This window comes from Crocodylus siamensis, chromosome 13 (assembly GCF_052110815.1).
Source record: "Crocodylus siamensis isolate JL-2025a chromosome 13, ASM5211081v1, whole genome shotgun sequence".
NCBI classification, from domain to species: Eukaryota; Metazoa; Chordata; order Crocodylia; family Crocodylidae; genus Crocodylus; species Crocodylus siamensis.
Window position 1 is genome coordinate 3,990,881 of NC_143407.1, and position 18,318 is coordinate 4,009,198.

General features: G+C 49.6%; 1 protein-coding gene across 6 annotated transcripts in view; it reads right to left on the reverse strand.

Annotated features, from left to right (window-relative positions):
- RASSF5 (Ras association domain family member 5) overlaps positions 1-18,318 on the reverse strand; it is a 79,979-nt gene that overhangs the window by 36,810 nt on the left and 24,851 nt on the right. For 2 of the 6 annotated variants that reach the window (XM_090025001.1, XM_090025000.1), the window contains exon 2: positions 13,818-13,939. In XM_090025001.1, the coding sequence (XP_089881127.1) occupies positions 13,818-13,939 (122 nt within the window). Of the gene's footprint in view, positions 1-893; positions 1,010-1,467; positions 1,956-8,553; positions 8,573-11,442; positions 11,549-13,817; positions 13,940-18,318 lie in introns of those variants that run through there. The other 4 variants (XM_090025006.1, XM_090025004.1, XM_090025002.1 and 1 more) reach the window with 4 other exon arrangements.

Sequence of the window (18,318 nt, forward strand, 5' to 3'; positions counted from 1 at the left end):
ACTAGCGCTCCAACAATAGCGGGGGTTAGCAGTCCAGTGACGGGCATGGGCAGCCTAGGACAGAACGGTGCATGAATAAATGATCAGAGTCCTTTGAATGAAAGAAAAATCTCAATATCCTGCCACAAAAGAAAGAATGAAATGTACAGGTGGGGGTGTAAACACATTACACAAAAGGTCCAACCTTGCTGGTCTCCTACACAAATGAATCATCGAACGATATTTAAAAAAAATAAATTAATGCTGGTTCACCGACAATTCCCTTTTTGGCACGAATAAAATTACCAGGGAATGCCCCCTGTTAAAAATCCAAGGGAAAATTTCTAAAAATTTTAAAGCAAGATACTGAAAGCTACAGCACTGAGACTGTCCTCCCCCCATGTCACTCAGCTAGGCCATGCCCTTAAAGCAGGCACTTTCCAAGAGACTCTGAGTGCTTTTATTCTGCCTGTCTTTAGAAAGAGGAGACCAAGAGCACCTGCTTAGGATTATAACTTTACAGTTTCAGACATGCAAATACAGCAGTGCCCAACAGCAGGGTTTCACCACTGAGAAGTTAAAATACATTTTTCTCAAATGAAAACAACAGCCCCCTGCTCTGAAGTCACTGTCTTCTCTTTGAGAGCTAGGAGCACAGCTAACATCAAACTTTTTGCAGCAATGGGGAAAAACAGTTACCCAGTGCAAGCTCCCTAATGTGAGATGTAAATATTTTTTTTTTCTATGTAAAACCTCTACTTCCGTAATTGTTCTTCTTCCTTCTCTTTTTGTGCCCAGGTCCGGTTAGTGAACAGAAATCCACTAAAGGAACAATATGAAGTCCTTACCAATACAAAGCAGACATATACCCCATCAGTATTACAGGAATTGTGCCCTGGGGGTAAATCGCTCACCCGTCAAACTCTGTCTCTTTTTGACACGCACGAACATGCCAAATTAATCCACGGTCGGAGATCTCAAGAGCTGAACCAGAGGTGAATTTGGCCCGTTGACTCTACAGCCCCGCTGCCTCCTTAACATGCCTTTAAGGAGGATTGCTCAGAAACATGATCCGTGGCATACCCCGGTGCCACAAAGGGGGGGCGGGGGACACGTCTCCGTCAAGGGGTAGGAGGGCAGCAAACGGGTACTAAGCAGCTGTGAGCACGGGGCTCTTCCCAAACTCCTGGAGAGGTTCCAGCTGGATTCTGGAGAGCCAGGAAGCGGACTGGAAGGGGAAAGGTGCATCCCAATATGGACAAAAAGGCTGCAGGATAGGTACGGTAACACGCCCCACCTCCACCATCAGGCAGCGAGAGAAGTAAACCCCACTCCCCCTGGACAGTAGAAGGGGATCCTGCCTGCAACTGCCAGCCATTCCTGCCAGCATCTGCAGCCAGCTGTGCATGCATGCCGGCACTCGCTTTGCAGCTTGCTAGGGGGAAATTCTCTCCCCTTCATCCCCTCCTGTAGTTTTAAAGGCATTACCTTCACGAGGGTTTTGTTTTGTGCGCTCCTGGAGAACGAGGTCTTGGCTGTGAAGAAACAGTCCTCCAGTTCTTCATCCCAGCTACAGTACCCGCTGCTCATGCTGCTGCCAAGGGTCATCTACCAGCGGCGGAGGCGAGACCCTCAGAAAGCGTGGGGCTCGGCCATGAGCCGGAGGGACAGGTAACCATCGGATTCCTGCTGACTGCAGTGGCAGTGGGATTTCCCAATCCAGTTCCTGTACATTCAGCAACCAACACAATTTTATGTCCTCAGCTTCACCGGTTCTTACTCGCAACAGCTCCTTCGGCTCCTTATCCAGTGTTAAGTGAGAGATTTCTCTTTTAAAATGGCCTTGCTAGGTAACCCTTCCCTTTCCTCATCCACCCACCTGCCTCTGCAAAGGCTGCCAGAGAACACGGAGGGGGTTGGATCTGAGCAAGTTTCTTCTGCTCTTCACTCTCAAACTCACTCACCATCTGTGGTTTAATCTCCTGTCTGCAAGCGCTGTGGAGCTGGCTGCCAGAACAGCATCACCTCCCTCCCCCCCACCCCCCTTCCTGCCTGCTCTCGGTTCATACGGAGGAGAAGAGGAGCCACTTCCTCTTACAAGATTTCTCACCCAGTTTCTGCGTTCATCTCAACTGCCCTGGGCTTTCAGTATCTCTAGGGCACAGTCACCCTGGGGCAAAAAAATCACAATGAAGGCCATGGGGCAGTGAACACCTACATACGCAGCTGAGACGTGCCCCCCCTGGCTTTCAGGTATCCACCACCACCTTTCTGAAAGGCACTGTGCACATAGCAAGTCAGCAGTCACTACTATCAAAGCCTGGTCATCAGCGCTCTCTAGGTAGGTGTCCTCGGGTGTTTTAGCTCACCTGTGCTCTAATTGGAAATAAGTCCAGGAGAACTTAGCTTCTCTCAGCTACAATTTAAACATCCTACGCCACAGGAATCATTAGATGGAGACTAGGCGGATCAGGGGCTTAGCGAAAGGGGGTCCCAGTCCCTCGTTGGGGCTGGTAGGTGCTACCAAGTCACAGACAGACTGGTAGTGGGCGATAGATAGATAGATAGACAGCCTACCGACATCTTAAATGCAGGAATCACTCCATGCTTCTGTGCTCTGCAGCTAATTTTAGAACCGTTGGGAGGATTTCAGCAAAGCTGACAGAAAAATGAGGCAGTTTTGATTATAACCTTCGAAAGCACCATTCAGCTCATCAGGTTAGGTCTTCCAGGTTGTCAGCTACTGTCATGGTACAGGCATTTCTTCCCAATTCCTTCAAACAATTCCTTAGCTTCAGCAAGAGTCTAGGTGCAACAGTACTGCACATTCATGCCATCACCTTGCAACCCCTTTCTTTCTACAATTCATGCAATCACAAACGCTAGAACCAGCATGAGCCTATTAGGAGAGCTATTCAGTCTGCCCTCCTTTCCCCATCGGCCCACTGCAGTGCGGGTCACTTCAGGTAACGCCTGGTGTTTTGATGGCTTGTTTGAAAAAGCCTCTTCTCCCCTACTTTTAAAGACTATGATGGTCTATATGGAGCCCTGCAACGGTAAATTCTATAATCCTGATCTGCTGCTTCCACTGAACAGACACTTGCTCTCATTAGGACTGGCCACTGAAGCCAGTAGGAATAGAAGGGGTCAGCACTTCACATCAGGCCTTTCTGGATGCAAGAAAGATGGGCAACAGGTGTCATTCTCACTCATCTGGAAAGTCTGGCCTGGCAGAGCTAGTGACACACCATTATACTAGAAAGATCCCTGCAACTAGAAGATCTCTCGGTAGTGAAAGAGTAGAAATACCAACGTAGCAAAGATGGGATTCTGCAAATATTACAAAGCAATTCTTCAGGGAGTAACGCCCAGGGCAGGAGGGGGGGCAAGTAGGCAAGTAAGGGAACACCGTTCTTCTCCGGATTTGTTCTGGAGTCACAGAAGTTTCACCACCGGGGCACGTGCTTTTTTCCTTTCCTCCCCTCTACCATTTCTGGGGCTTCCATATTTCTCGCTCAATACGGGCCCAATTCAACCCCCACACAAGCCGACGCTGGATAAGGCCCTAACTCAGCACTGTTTTCCCCAGCTTGGAGATTATCCATGTTCACCATTCAATACATTCACAGACACCACTGTCAATTGAAGATGCTCATTTTTATCTCAAGTAATTTTTTTATGCATGTAACAGACACCCCCTTACATGAAAGATCAAGCCCCGTTCCTCTCCAGACGCATTTCTCACTGGTGCTGCGGTTTGCTAGAGAAGTGGAGGAGCTGGGAATAAGGACTCCTCGGTCCCGGTTCCAACTTCCCTGCCGACTGGCTGCGGGACTCTAAGCGAGCCGCTTTGCATTTTGCAGATGCAGAGAGGCAGATACCACCGCCTGCTTCATGAAGCACCCAGCCTTGCTCAAATCACAGACTTAAAGGGCGCCGCGATCCTCATAAAGACGGTGATCATTGACATGGGTTCAGCTGCAGAACTACCAAGTGCAAGGACTTGGCTGGGCATTTCACTTCACCCCTTCTCATGATACGCAGACGACGTTTTCTATCCTACAAATTACTTCTGTGGCACTCGTTGCTATGGCACCTGAGCAACTTGTTTTCCATTTCAAGTGGGCAAAGATGAATCACTCACCAAGTGGGCAACTCTGCAATGACAAAGCCCAAGCCAGGGTAAGACGGTCAGCTTTGCAGTATGCCCAAAGAGATAGGGGCAATGGCAAAGAAGAGCAGAGGTAGCTTTGCTCCTATTAAAACACATCTCCTAAGGGAGAAAGGAGGGTAAGAGGTGCACCTTATAGACTAATTGAATCCTATGGAACAGTTATGCTTGGCTGGCTCCTCTGAAAAAAGAGAAAAAAAAAAAACCTGAAAAAAAGCAAAAAGAAATCCCTCCTTCAGGCATTTCCTTAAAGATGAGTGAAATAAAAATGCTGTGTGTTCTGAGGAGCATTCATGCTCCCTTTAGCAGAGAAAATTGTAAAAAAAACTGTACTACACGAGAGATCGGGCCAGTGCCAGGCTAGACGATGGGAATGGTGAAACAACATTGTTCATGACAGCACACAAAGGGCCACGCACTACCCCCCGGGGCAAAAGAGTCATCTGCGCAGAGAGCCATCGCGGGGCCTGGACGATGCCTATCCTTCAGTGGACTTGGAGAATACACCAATGCCCAGCTTTGGAAAGGCACGACCTATATCATGGCTACGAGACGATGGCAAAAGATATACAGCAATTGCGGCCTTCACTGGAAGAGATCAGCACCGTCTACAAACAACGGGTACAGAAAAGACATGGGGAAGCCTACGACACCCATTTCAGTATCAGTCGCGTTACAGCTGCAGGCAGAGGCCCCAGTCAGAGTCAGGACCAGGAGCTCTACAACTGTATATAAAGGTCTGGTCCCTGAGCCAATACACACGTGTACACACACACACACTCACACTCAAAAGCTTCAGTGCTACAAGCACTTGCACACATAGCTAACCGAGTACACTGCTATCTCCACTGTAGTCAACTCTGAGACCCTGGCCCTACAGAAATCAATGGAAGTTTTGCCATTAACATCAATGAAGCCAGGATCTCTCTCTATGGGTACACTCTTGGACGGCTGTCTAACACATGCTTAAGTCCTGGGCTGGATCAAGCCCAAAATATCAGTGCTTGATGTCGTATATAATAATAATGCTTAACCATATATTAACAGCCGCTGCCCCTTAGACTTCTGTCACTCCATTACATTTGATCACCATAGTTATTCCCTTTTAACTGAGCCAACCGTGCGTTAGTTTTAGGGATCCCCCAGTTTGGAACATGTGCTGCCAAAATGCCTCCCCCCCCGCAAACCCTGGCTGACAATAACTCCCTCTTAGTTGTTGGCACTTTAATCGGGGGGGGGGGGGGAATCATCTTTTCACTTCCACATGCCTCTCTCTTCCCAAAAACAACGCCTATGACAACCAGAAACCCAGGTTTGATTCCAGTTGTATGCCCAACCCTCAGGGTTTAGCCTTGGAAGTAGATTTGGGCATCTAACTCAGAGACATCCTTTAATCCTTTCCTAGCCCTTTTTGATAATGGGCTAATTCTTGAAACGCCCCCCCTGTCTCCCCACTTATTAGACAATACTCTGAAGATACATCCCTGGGGGCTGTGGAAAGACTGAGGCTTACTGCTACAGTTCCCCCTGCTTCCCTACCCCCCCTCTCCCATACCATTCGAGCCGCAGAGCTCATCCATTTTCTCCTACCGCCTTGTATACAATAATGCTGAGAGACCACCAGCTAACAACATCATCAGCCATTCCCGACAACATGCGGTACGGACAACGGCACTGCTCTCTTCCAAGGATGATTGATACACAGAACACTTCTCTCCGAGGGATTCGCATGCTTTTCACGAGTCCTACTGCTTTAGGTGCAGAATGGATTAGCTATTTCCCTGGGAGCAATTAAGGAAAAGCACGGCGCACAGTTCTGCTGGTGCAAAGTCCTTAACGAGCGGGTAGAAGGTACAAATTCTAATTTCAGAGTGACAGTTTGATCTAGTTTAAAGATTTCCATTTGCTGAAGCTGTCAAGACGGGTGCCTGCTGCCTTGGCACAGACAGCTCCACCCCCGGGGGCCGGGCTGCGGGGACGCAACAAGGAAGTGTCAGGATGATGAATTGCCACGATGTGCGGACTCTGTGTTTATTATAAGGGCCATCAATAATGCATTGGTTGTTTTGTCACCCTGAAGATGAAACAAGCCTTTCTAATACACGTGCTGAGTGGGTGGGAACACTGATACGTTTGAAATAGATACCAGAGCATATATGCAGGGCTTCTCCCTGCTATTAAAATCATTCACGGCTCAGTAGAGGTTCTGCTTGGAGAGTCTTATTTTAATGCATAACTTGAAAGGAGGAGAGGAGAACAAAACAGCAAAAATACTAGCTCCCAGTAAGTTGGGTCTAAATCCAACCCCGCTTTCCCACCCCGATGTGTGTATTTTGTCGAATTCAGTGCAATTACTAGGCAAGGGTTTTCCGACCAAAAAAAAAAAAACCAGAATAAAGTGATGCGACAGTTTGCATAAAAGGTCTTAACTATTTTGGCTGAAACTAAGGTGCAGGGTGACAAGTTCAGGTGGTGAACTTCTGAAGGTTTAGCTTAATGAGCCCCAACCGGAGCACTGCAAGATACTTCTGAGGGTGTTGGAGGGTCACCAAACATTATCCCCATGTGAACACCCATACCCAATCTACAAGATAAACCCTGAGCTCTCAGATAGGAATCCACAGGGTCAAACATACCACGCCCCGTTGTGATCTTCCTGAATTTTTTGTCCTCAGAGAAACAAGTTACATGCAATTCAATTATTTTTCCATAATTAAGAAAAGACTGAGAACTACGGCGCTTCGCCTGAGGGGGGCCTTGAGTATATAAAGGAGGAGAGAGACTGGTTTACCTGGTGTACAAGCCTTGTGCCAGCTGTCTGGAAAGAGCTGAACTGCACTCAGAGCAAGGACAGAACTGGGATTAGGAGACTTTCAGGTCTGCCTTACAAAGACCATCCACCCACTCACAGCTCTGCATCCTGAGGTTTGCTTTCCTCATTTTAAATGACTGATAAGGTCAGTGAAAACTGTTTCCTACTATGAAGATTTACAGCTTTCACGGCCAGTTTATGGGAAAAACAACAACAAAAGCCAGGCGTTTGGAAGCGATCCGTTCCAATGCTGGCAACATTTGGAAGAGTCCCAGTTCTCCCTACCTGCCATCCCTGCAGCATTTCTTTTCAGTAGTTAATCCAGTAAATACCCCACTCCACACATGTCTCCCCAAATGAAACCCAGCTCAGCAGAAAGCCCGAACGACCAGCCATTTTCTAGCATTTGTTGCTTGCAAAGCCACCAAAAACAACATAACATCTTTTTACTGTGCGCATTCCCTGTTTACAGTTTTGCATGGGTATGTCAAAAGGGGCTGAGAACAGGCAGGCCCAGTGCCCTGGCTGTCTGCAAAATACTACCGATCGCTTCCGAGTTGCAAGTGGCGGTTTGAAGTGGGAGTGGAGATGTCACACTGTCCTGGCTGGATTTTCAATCCCCGCTTGCATGGGCTGAACTTGATATCGGCATTAATGGGTTCCTGGTTGCTGTAGACAGTTGGCAGAACGGGAGTTGATAATTACAGATTATCACACCGCTCTCCTGCCCATCTCGCCCTGTATACAGATGAATCCACTTAGCAGAGGTCTAACCCCATTATGTTACGTGCAGGAATGGACATTTGTGTTTCTTCTGAAGGGGTAAGTGCACTGCACAGCACCCAGAGTATGCAGCAATTAAAAAGGCCTTTGGGATCCCAATGAACCCATCTCTGAAGCCAACGCCAGATTAACCCCTTGCTATTTATTCCCCCAATGCTTTATTCGGTTCAGCTGTAAATGCACCAAAAAATGAAAGTTAGTTTTTAAATGCACCAAACAATGACAGTTTCTGGCACTTCCCTTTGGAAAGCATTTCCCAGCCTACTACTTTGCAGTTTCCTCTGATATTCAGCTTTAAATCAAACCTATCCCTCTAAGCCCCTATTTAAATAAATAAATAAACAAGTCTTAAAACAATCCACTTCCATCCTCTCTCCTACCCAGAGCAGTTTTGATCCTGAAAAGGAAGAAATGCCAGACAACGTGCAAAGTCAACCAGAACTGCTACTTATTTTCCACCGAAGGCGCTCAGAAACTACAGCAAAAGGCCGCAGCACAAAAAACCCAGAAAAGAGAAGTTCCTTTGTTTTTTAGTTTCATCCTAGTAATGGCATTCACGCACCCTTACGTCACTCTCAGTATTTCTTCCCTTCCTTGGGGCTTACGTGCCCTGGGATTGGGGACAGGTGCTTATCAAGCCTGTTCTCCTACACCTGTTGTTTAGTCACACTAAACGTACTTGGCACTTTTAACCTTTCATCATAAATCACTCTCTCCCCCACACTTCACTCTTCCCATTGCTCTTCTCCCCTACCCCCTCAATCCACACTTTCCTGGCATGAGAACAGCCACCTCCTCCCAAGCTCACCAGCCTGCTTTTCCTGGAAAACAACACAGAGAGAGGGGAAAATGAGTGCTGGATGTAGAAGACGCGTCTTGCTCTTTGCTGTTTTGCAAGCCTAGCTTAGGAGCAGGTAACAAGTATGATCTCCATCACATGACTGCTACAGGAAGGAAATGCCAAAAAGGTGCCAGTCATAGAAGGGAAAAACCTGCTGGAAATATTCAGCCACGGTCCTAGCAGCAGGTTAGCAAATGTAAAGAGCCAGCGGACGAAACCATGCCATTTTTTTTGTGAATGGATTTGCCATTGATCATACGGCCTTCTCTGCCCGGTGATAAATCATCACGTCCATGCTGATAACTCGCCTGCCAAGTTCCATCCCACCGGGGTTTAAAACGGCTCAGCTAAAACCTCCGAGAAGCCGGGATTTCATCAGTCAAGTCTGCCCGTCTGTCCGTCCCTGTGACTGTCTCACCGAGGCTCTCGGGGCCGCGCCGCAGGACACCTCCGAAATCACACGCGTGCTCCCTAGTGCTGGCGTTTGTAAAATGAATTTACTGTCGTCGGATGAGATTCGCCCACTGGAGCTGGGGCTGCAGCAGACTAGAGCATCTCTGTTTTACGAGGGTGCCAGGAACCACGGAGGACACTGGGACGAGGCTGGGCTCAGAGGCTGCAAAGCAAGGCACCCGCAGCATGGACCCGGCGGCCACAGACCAGTTCATAAATACCCAGCGTGTCCACTGCACTTGAATTCAGGAAGCCTGAGCTTTGTTTGGGGCTCCAACACCGCTGACCCTTGGGCGAGTCGCTTCGTAGATGTTCGGGCCAGCATGTCCATCTAGTCTGACCCGAGCCGGAGGGTATGTGCCATGTGCTCCACAGCTCGTGATGGCGGCTTCCCCTCTCTCTGCCTCAGTGTCCGCATGTATAAAACGCAAATGACAACACCGACTCTCCTGCACAGCACAGGCTGCCTTTTACTCTGCCTCTGGGTGAGAAGCGTGGGCTAGTCCCACAAGGAATCTGTTTGGTTCAGACATGCTGCCCCGGGAGAGAGGGGGGGACACTCCTCTCTAGACAGCGTACCTTGAATCAGTCCCAAGCAACGCAGCAAGTTTAGGTGACAGCTTTTGAGAGCAGTCCACGGAGTACTTGCAACTGCGGCTGAGCCGCAGCTGAAGTCAGTCACAGCACGGGATCATTCTCCTTTGATGCTGGGAATGCTGGTGGAATCAGCTCCGAATTTCTCTAGCCACCTGCTGTGCTCCCAAACTGCCCGGGCCCCACCGTGCTTCTGCTCCTCCTCCACGGCTGCCTACAGCCCTCGCCTGGCACTGCAGACGCCTACAACTGCCCGATCGCTTACTACCCAGCTCCCCCCAGCGACACCGGGAGGGAAAACATTTGTCATTCTGCAGAACCAAGGCCGAGTGACAGCCCCGTCGGGGGCCCGTGGCTGTGCTGGGGAGGGAGCCTCAGAGCTATCCTGCCGCTCTGAAAGGAGACCGGCAGAAAACCCAGAAAGAACAGAAGCAATTTCCTTGTCACCTGCTTTTCCTTTAACTCTTAAGCTTGCTCCCACACCTCTGATGCAGCATTTTACACCCTAAGACATTTAAGCCACAGACCTTGAGCTCTCAGCATGCCTTATACTGCACTAGCAGCCAGTAAATGGGTTATTCTGTCAACACCAGCCTTGACCCCAGAGTGAGGGCATCTTAAAGCAACTTGTATGGTCATCTGAATAATTTTGCCCATCTGCCCCATCTACGAGACTCTGTAGGGCATCAACTCTGTCTAGGCATCTGTATGGTACCGACTGCCATGGGACTCCGATTTCAGCTGGTATCTCTGGATGCTAGTGTCATGCAAGTAAGGACCAGGAACAAGAGCAAGCTAGGTCTAAATGTGGACCTTAAAGTTTTAAAAGCCAAGTCTGCCCAACAGCCTAGTTTGCCTACAGCTCATCCCAACTTGCCTGCTGACCTCAGAGAGGTAAGGGGTGAGCCGGCACATATACCACAAGCTCTCTCAATTCTCAGACCTATGTTCTGCCCAAAAGCTGCCGTAATGTCCCACCAAGGAGCTCTTCCTCCAGGGCAGAACCATGCTCCCTTTCCAATTAAAGATATCCCCCCCTTTCCTTAATTAGGCATCCAAATGGCCTTGCACTTGTAACCAAGATCCACCAGAAGCTGGAGGGGAACCTGTGTGCCCACCCGTACTTCAGGTTGGCCCCATCCCCACCCAGCCAGCCCTCGATGGATTCCTATCACTGGCAGTGCCTCCGGCTCTCTTAGGAAATGCTCCTGCAAGGTGTGTCAGATGACCTCCTTACCAGGGCTGGCGTGATGAGGTCTGTCCTTTAAGAAGCAGCTTAACTGAATACTGAAATAAGTCCACGGTAAAGGAAGCATTCAGTCCCTTGCTCCTTTATAGTTTGTTTGTGCAGCACCTTGCACAACAGGGCCCCAACTGCAGGGCTTCAGTAAGCTGAAATCAAGTCCTGCTGTCACTCAACGGGGTGCAGTGCCTTGCAGCTGCCACCAGGCCCTTTAAAAACCCTTTTGCTGCCGAAATCACAGGGATGAATTCAACACTGAGGCTTCCTCAACCAGAAAGCATCTCCTTCCTACAAATCTGAGTTGCCAGCAAGGCTAGTGACACTGCTGTCTTGCCTTCCAAGCCACAAGGCTCAGCCATGCACAAGCTTGCCCTGGGGCTTCGCTGTCTAATTAGCAGTTTGTTATTTAGCAGAAAAGTCCCTGATGAGCAGCTTTAACCACCCTCTGTACCACACATATGGCACAAGCACCAGCATGCGAGTCTTATCCAACTGCACCGTGAGCGTGAGGGTCTGAGGCTTGGGGTATGTCTACTACACTGCAGACTGCGGTGCAGCACAAATACCTGAGTGAGATCCTGGAAACCCCCTGGCCTTAGCAGCCTGGAGCTCCACGTGGGCCAGTTCACTCTGCAGAGTAGTGCCGAGCTCCCAGGCAGGCTTCTTCCAGTCCCGGAGCTGGCTTGGGTACCTCACTGTGCCACATTGTCCGCAGGGTAGCGATACTCCCAGGGAAGAGCAGCAGATCCACAATCATTCAGATCACAGCTAGGACTGAACTGCTGCAGCTTCAAACACAGAGCTGCAGCAGAACCTCATTTCCTTTTCCCAGCTTGAAGACAAACAATTGAGTCCATCTGCCCTCTAACGGATGGAGCCAGTGGAGCTGCGCGTATTAGACAGTTCATTAAATTTACTTGGGCAACAGGCAGCAACTCACCCAACAGGGCCGACTCCAGCATGAACCGGCTCAGTCAGGTTCAACAGCTCGGCCCTGTGCATCTCCTGTTCGTATCTGGTTTGGAAACACGCATGCTGCGGTGGCAAAGATCTCTGCCCCGTGCTAGGCGCACGGCAGCTTTATCACCAGACCTTGTCCGTGGCAGCGTAGGCAAACACACTGCCTCCCATCCCAGAGGTCTGCCCAACTGCTGTCCTGCTCAGTGATGACCTTTCTCTTGCGCGAGCAAAGCAGCAGAGGACCCGCCGCAGCCAGGGACTTTAACCAGGACATCATACTGAACAGGAATGCAAGGCTGGCACCTACCTGAAAAAGCCAAAGGTTTTTAATCAAGGGTCTGCTCAGAAGGGTGTGTGGGCAGATACCCTTCCTTCAGGCCTCCCTTTGTTCATACGCTCAAATATTAAGCATTAAAAGCGGGCTGGGCATTGAACCGACACAAGGATTACAAACCTGTTCCTTCCCTGACTTGGTAGCTCACACCCCGCCTGGGGTCCCTCGCCAACGCAGCTCTGGGACCTGTGCATTTGCGGTCACGTTCCCTTCCACCACTCTGCCCTTGCCCCACTGCACTGGCACGCTGGCAGCCAGATGGCACGCAAAACTCAGTGCGATCTAGGCTCCTCTTTGAATATCGAGCTGTCCAGATGCCATCCTACTATCCAGGCAAAGACTTTTCTATGGCAGCTTTGCTGCTGTCACTTGACATTAACGTCCTGCACAAAGCCAGCCGAAGGCTGATTTTCACTGTAGGATAAATCCGACTGTTGGAAGGGTTGTAACATTGTTGGTCACCACTGGTTTGGCAGGGGGCGAGTCCAGAAGCAAAGACGACAAAGCTTGTAAAGGTCATCCCTAGCTGTTCCCGTGGTGCCTGGCTCAGACTCAGCAAGGTGCTGAGGGAGAGTTCATTTTCAACATCAAAGCATTCCCCTTGAAGGTCTGAGCCGTGCCACTGCAGCACTTTACTAAACTAGATGCATCACTGCCCCTTTTCATCCTGAGCTATCGTGGGCCTGTCCATTAGCAAGCTCACAGCACTTTCTGCCAGAGAAAAAGGTTGAGATTTTGAGAGCAGTCCTGAGGACTGGCCCTCACCCTCCATTAATAGCAATGGAAGATGCCCATCTAGATCATTTTGGACATCCTCAGTGAAAAGTAAAGTATCTCTTGTGGGGGGTCCTAAAAAATAATCCATCTTGGGTGAACTGCATTCAGCCAGATGTGAGCTGTACATGGACCCTGCCTTCGTTTCCCATCCCGAAGCACCGCTACGAGCTGGTAACACGTTCTCTCCAGGAACAGGCAGAGCAATGCAGGTTACATACATGCCTTCCTCCAACACCTGCGCTAATACACAGCCAAGAGGACTGTCATCTCCATGGTGATGCCTTGCGTCTTTGGAGAGATGCTGCACCTCAGGCCCCTTTCATTAAACAGCTTTAATGAAAACTGCATTTTTGAAGTGCCAGATCCTTTTATTACCACTAAGACGCACGGGTAGCTATAGCATGCACAGGCTGAGAGAATCGCCTTTCGTGATCCCCATCACATGCCGCCCAGGTGGCAGCCCTGTACCGCTCCACCGCTTTGTCATCAGCTTTCTGTTCCCAGGACTGCTCAGAAGCATCAGGTACTGGTTACTGGGTTTTGGTGCCATCTGATGGACCAATGAATTGACCCCTCTGGCAAATCCAGTAAAACCTGAACCAAGATGCTAAAAACTCATGCCCTCCCCTCATGGAGGCAAAAGAAGAGGCCTCTGAAATGTAAAGAGACAGCAATTTATTGGTAGGTACTTTAAGCCTTAATGAAATCTAAATCACCACTGAAGGAGAAGACAAGGCCACGCTGTCATTTCTCATCACAGCACTGCCTCCGTTTGCCAGAAAAGCACAGGTCTCCGTCGTCCTCTATAAGGCTCCATACACCCTCTTCTCCCGTGGGCAGCCCAACACCCACCCCGTTTCAAATCCCTACCTGGCTGTAGTCTTGCGTCAGGGTATTTTCTGGGGAGGCCTTGTTCTGAGGTTGCTCGCCCGGCTGGCTGCAGTCCAGCTGGATGAGGCTCCTGCACTCCTGATGGCAGGTGTATCTGCAATCTAGACAGGAAACAGCAAAGCACAAGTGAGGGATGAATTTGAAATAACAATGGCTGGCTCTCGGGGAGCGGGGGGGGGGGAGAAATTCAATGAATCAGGTTTCTGCTGGAGGTTAAATTTAAAAAAAAAAAAAAGTCACAGAAGCCAGCATTTAGTATTACAGAAGGGCAATGGTAAAGGAAGTACACACACTCACTTGCACACCTACCCAGGTAAACCACCCCCACGCAGAGATCAGACCCTAACGTGCATATACAAGTTGGCTGTCAGACACCCAACTGGTTGTTGCAGCACAGCTGGAGTCTTGTTGCTGTGGCGGTCCAGAACATGCCCATGGTAAGGATTTTTTTTGGTGGCATCTTTTCCTGGATCCCCTGTACAGCTGGAGACCTGCTGGGCAGCTCAGACCTGAGGAAGGGCACTTGATGCCTGAAAGCCCAACCAACAGCTCTCCTAACTGTACAGCTGGTCCAATATTGGCTGTTTACAGTCACATTTCCCGGGGCAAAGGATGCAAATGTACACGCAAGCCAGACTGAGAACCATGTCCGCGTAGTGTCAATGAAGTCAAGTTCCTGGAACTCACTAGGGGGGAGGTATTGAAAAACTAGGAGTCAGGACCCCCACGCTGTACTCTTTGTGCTAGTGTCAACACTACCGCAGTCTGTAGCAAATCACGCCTCTGAGCCCAGTTTACTCGCACACAAAACAGCGGTACTACATCCTTGGTCTCTCATAGGCACCTTGAAGCTACTGCTGGCATTCCCAAGGTGCCCCATATCCTGGGGCAAGAGATACCAGTGAAACAGTCGCAGAACTTGAAGTTACGCTTTACAATGAACAAAAGTCTGGGAGCATTGTCTAGGCACCGGAGTTGCTCAAAGAAGTCTGAAGGATAAACTGGTTTCCATAAACAGCACTGGAACCGTGCGCACTATTTGGTGGGCAAACACTGCAGCAAGCTCTTTTTTGTGCACAGATTTGTGATGCCTTAGCAGATACCCTAAACTTTTATCTGCCATCAGAATCCGCGCAAGCAGAGCCATGAGGAGCGCACCCTTTCTTCCCAAGCATGCTAGCAGACTAGGAGAAAAGCAAGTGAACTAGAGACAACACACCCTGACGGTGCATCTCCAGGAGGGATTTGGGATGGGGAGATCCCATTAACATGCCCACAACCTCCGGAAAACCGTAATTAAACAGGAAAACAAGAAACCGGCTGGGTCAGATACGTATAGGACACTGAGCACTCTTCTTTGGGAGCAGGCAGTCATTTCATCCATAATCAGGGATGCTAAGCTATCAGGAAGCAATTTTATAATTGCACTGCTACAACCTCTGGAAAACAGCCAAAGCAAGAAAACCCAGAGCAGAGCTATTTCTTTTTACTTTTTCCTATATGGAGCGTTTTGAGAGACAAGAAATATGGGTATTTTCTTTTTTGCGCAGACAAGACTTGAGGTTCTCCGACCAACGCTCTTCCCAGGGAAGGCGCTGCGGGCTCCGGTTCCTAGGCACACGCAACCAGGGCCAAGCACAGGTCAGCAGCTCATTCAGTATGGTATGCTCTTCTGGCTGCTTGAAACCAGAAGGCCCGTCTGCTCCGCGGATTCCACATCACAATGAAGGCCGTGGCACTGCGAGTGGATGCCAAGGTCAACTCACGTGGAGCGGCTGCTGGCTGAGCTCCGAAGGAGAGGCAGAGCCATCACAAAACGTTATCGAGCAGCTCCACGATGGAAGGGATGGGGTCGGTCAGTGCAGAACATAAACCAGCTCCAGTTAACGTACCAAGCCCATTTGCTGGGAGGGCTGACACCGGAAAAGCATTTCTGGCTTCCAGCGCATTACCGAAAGCCCAAAACCAGAAGCAGCGTTGGGAACACAGTCCAGGACTTCCTGCTACCAGTCCTGTATTTTCAAACGAGACCAATATCAGCACCGCAGCCCTCCTCCCAAGCACAGCACAGCACAGCACAGGTTCAGACATACTTTATTTGCTAAGCTGGTTTCTCAGATTGGTGGGGGAAAGAGAGAACGGGGGATGGCAAGACCTGTGGCGGCGGCAGCCCCCAGGCCCCGCTTTCCCTGAACGGGAGAGAGAGCACCTCACCCGGTCACAAAATTCTCTACGAAAGCAGAAAAATCAGTGGCGCTCAGCCCACCCAGCCCACGAGAAACCTGCATTTATTATTCTACTGCTCCAGCACAGGTGGGGTTTCCTGCTTCGCTCTTCATTAATGCTTTCCTCCCGATCCGACACGAAGCCCTGGCAGCGGGGCGCGGACTGGACAGTCGCACAGTTCCACCGGACACAGGAACCTGCAGCCCACAGCATCGCGCGGTGCCTTACAGCAGAAGTGTTTGGTGAACTCTGCACGCCCCTTACCGCTACAGCCTGCAAGAGGTGAGCGTGCGAGAGCAAAAACATCTGGGTTTTGGCTTAATTGCAAAACTCTGATCAACTCCTTTTGAACCTCGACAGCACCTGCACGTAACACGGCCTGCTTTAGGCCTTCCTGCATCAGCTCTTTTAGAACAGCTGCTGGGCAGTCAGGACTCCTAGGGCAATGCCGGGCAAACGTCTGCCCTGTAGCTTCACCGTCTGCCCAGCCCGGGCAATACTGTCCAGGGGACAGAGCGTTAGCCTGGAACGGGGAGATGCTGTTCCCAGCTCCACCTCTGATCTCCTGCAGGACTGTGGCCAAGTTGCGAAAGCTTTTGTTTTTATGGACACAAAGGTATTGTTTCCTGCTGAGAGATAATGTGTGGCTGTCGTGCTATGGCATCGTGGGTGGAGGCAAGGCGCTTGCCGGGTTTACCACCAAGCAGCGAAGCGAGGTGAACACCGTGAATCCCCTGTTGGGTGGTTTACCTGGCAGGATACCTGAAGTTTCTCGTCCTCGCTACGCTTCCTGATGCACAGCAGCCAGCCCTTCTAACGAGACAAGAGCAACACAGCCCCAGCTGTCGGTGCAGACACTCTCAAGTCCCTCCGTGCCTCAGTTGCCCACGTGTAAACAGGGCTAACAGCTTTTTTGCACCACGCAGGAGAGGCGAGGCTGAATACATCAAAAACTCAGGCAGTCGGACACTACAATAATGGGACCACGTACCTACCTCAAGACAGACTGAGACCAGTCCACCTTTGTGAGGCATTTTGAGAGCCATCCCCAGCTGGGAAACGCTTAGCATTATAACAATTTAGGAACTGAGTTGTTAAGTATCAGCATGTCCAGTGCCAGGCTGCAGCAGCTGCAGCGTGCATCTAAACCATAAATCTGCCTTCTGCATAAATCTGTCATCTGATTCAGCCTGGGAACACCCTTGGATAGGATACTGGAAGTGTCAAATGGTCTCAGATACAATGAAAATGACCCCCTAACACACCGTAACAAAGTATTTACAGAGTGAGTTTTTCTTGGACCTGCTTTACTGTAAAATATTAACGTGCCCGTTTCAACAGAGGTTCCCCAGCACACGGCAGAAAATGGTGGTTTCAAACTTGCCCTTTTGGTTGCACACAAATACTGTTAGTGACAACTACAATGCAGGACAGCTGGTATTCCACATCCTTCACTCGTCAGTTCGTTTGGTAGAAACCCATTTATTTGTTGGCCTCAATTTAGTAAATTGTTCTCCCATCTTCTTTCCAAACTGCCACTTGACTGGGGTTTTGCTATGTGCAGCTGAGACCATCCTGCAACTGTTCCTGACCCAAGTAATCCTTTTAATTTTTAACTATTGCAAAACAGCCCGGTTTACTTTTTACGCTACATAAAATTCCAGAGAGGTCACCACACCAACCAAGCAAACACGTATCACCCCACACCAGAGGAAAAAACCCAAAAAACCAAAACAAAACACATCCCCAGCGAGAGACTGACAACTGGATATTTTTTCTGCAAAGCACAAAATATTTATCGCTTTTACTGCCTGCTATTGCAGTAAATCTGCATAAACGCAGCAAACTAAAATATCACAGTAGAAGATTCAAAAGAGACCATAATTATCTCAGAGCTCTTTCTGGCTCTGCTTAGAGATGCATATTAGCTCTTCCAAATGCTGGATAATATGCAGCTGCAAAAGCACTAAAACAAAAACCCAGTTTTGTTCCTGAGAGCGTGGTCTCTTCCCTATCTAAGGCACCCAGGACTGTGCACGTGGCTTTTTTAATAGGAACAAAGCCTTTCCCATGATTGCTGGGGATCCAGTATCCTCCAGACCTGGAGTTCAAGTCCACACAATACAGTACATGGGCACGAGGGTCCCCTATGTGGCATCTCAACTGAACAGGTGCTTCAACAAAGCAATGATGTTATGCCGCAAAGTCCAGACTGCCTTGTGCAAGCCCACAATCCTTCGATGCAGGGCCAGGA